The sequence below is a fragment of the Austrofundulus limnaeus genome, unplaced genomic scaffold (assembly GCF_001266775.1).
Source record: "Austrofundulus limnaeus strain Quisiro unplaced genomic scaffold, Austrofundulus_limnaeus-1.0 Scaffold466, whole genome shotgun sequence".
Classification (NCBI taxonomy): Eukaryota; Metazoa; Chordata; class Actinopteri; order Cyprinodontiformes; family Rivulidae; genus Austrofundulus; species Austrofundulus limnaeus.
In genome coordinates this window covers 275,475-276,795 of record NW_013952868.1, presented here as the reverse complement: position 1 = coordinate 276,795, position 1,321 = coordinate 275,475, and the positions used below count along the sequence as shown (strand labels likewise).

Below are 1,321 nucleotides of genomic sequence, written 5' to 3'. Positions count from 1 at the left end.
GTAAATGTACTTAGCTACTATACTGTACACCTCTGCTGAAAACAGCTGGGTGAAGATAACTAAAATGTCAACTTATCATTTTTCCACTCATTTCTTAGCACTACCTCACTACAGACTGTTTATCGTTAGAGTGAAAGAAAAAAAAAAACGTCAAGAGGATTTATTTCCTGTGATGATGACTTACTTGTACTTGAGCTCTCGAGTGAGTTCATCCTGCGTCTCTTCGAGCTCCTGTCTGGCTATGATGTGTTCATCAATGATGTCATTCATGTCTCCCCTCAACATCTGGACTTTAGCGTACAGCTAGAAGCAGAGGTTCAAGAAAATAAGACTATTGCAGCGGATGGCTGTAATCTGAGTGTAACAATGTAAAAGAATTATAATAAAAGCAAACCAATGTTGGAGAGAATGTGGTCACATTAATCCTACAAGTCCTTTGGTCATGTGAAAAATTACTAAAGTTTTGGTTGGAAGTTGTCTGGCTAATAGACGGACTTCTTTTGGACTTCGTTGTAAGGTTTCTAGGGATCTACGTGTTTTAAACTTTGGCCGTTTCCAGAAGGTATGATCAAAAAAAGAGGACATTTATATCTTTAAAATAATGATGGTGGCTGTGAAGAAAGTTATCACAAAAAAAAACTGCCTGAAAAGAGAGTCACCATTATTTTATTATAAAGGTTTGACCAAAATAGCTACAACTCCRTCATTTCTCAACAAACTGTTATCTTAGTTTAAAACTTAGTAGTTGATTCCCTCAAGTAATTGCAGATCTTTCATTTTTACTTCAAATAACTTCAAATATTACTTTACTGCCACTGAGACACACGTGTTTTTTGTGAACCAGCTTACCCTCTTCAGTTTCTTGGTTTTGTGGTCCACCTCCTGCTGCAGGGAGGAGAATGTCTCTTTCATTTCTAAAGTCTCCTCGTCCTGTAGCATCATCTGCTGCTGGATCTCCCGCTCACTTCTTATCTGTAAAGCATGACAATCACATCTGAAGATCACTGACAATCCAGACTTTTTCAAAACATTTTGCATGAGTTCTGATATTTCACCAGAACCAAACCAGCAGCGCAAAGTTGCATTTTAAAATAAGTATAGCTAGAGAAAAAAATTAATCTTGACATCCCTTGAAACTAAATTCTTYCCTAATGAAGTTTTTGACGATGATCAGAAACAACAGAATTGCAGATGATTTGGTTAAATCTTCAATATAACATTCTTAGTGATCTCATTCATTATTATTCCCACAGAGTGCTGTATCAAGGCACCTCAGTGGGAAGTCTGTGGGAAGGAAAAAGTGTGACAGAAAACGCTGCAC

The 1,321-nt window shown here is 37.1% G+C and overlaps 1 protein-coding gene across 1 annotated transcript in view; it reads right to left on the bottom strand.

Annotated features, from left to right (window-relative positions):
• Positions 1-1,321, bottom strand: part of LOC106529792 (kinesin-like protein KIF3B) — a 16,016-nt gene that overhangs the window by 10,943 nt on the left and 3,752 nt on the right. The window contains exons 3-4 of the mRNA XM_014025295.1: positions 850-972; positions 185-303 (exon numbers count right to left, since the gene is read on the bottom strand). Of these exons, the coding sequence (XP_013880749.1) occupies positions 185-303; positions 850-972 (242 nt within the window). The remainder of the gene's footprint in view (positions 1-184; positions 304-849; positions 973-1,321) is intronic.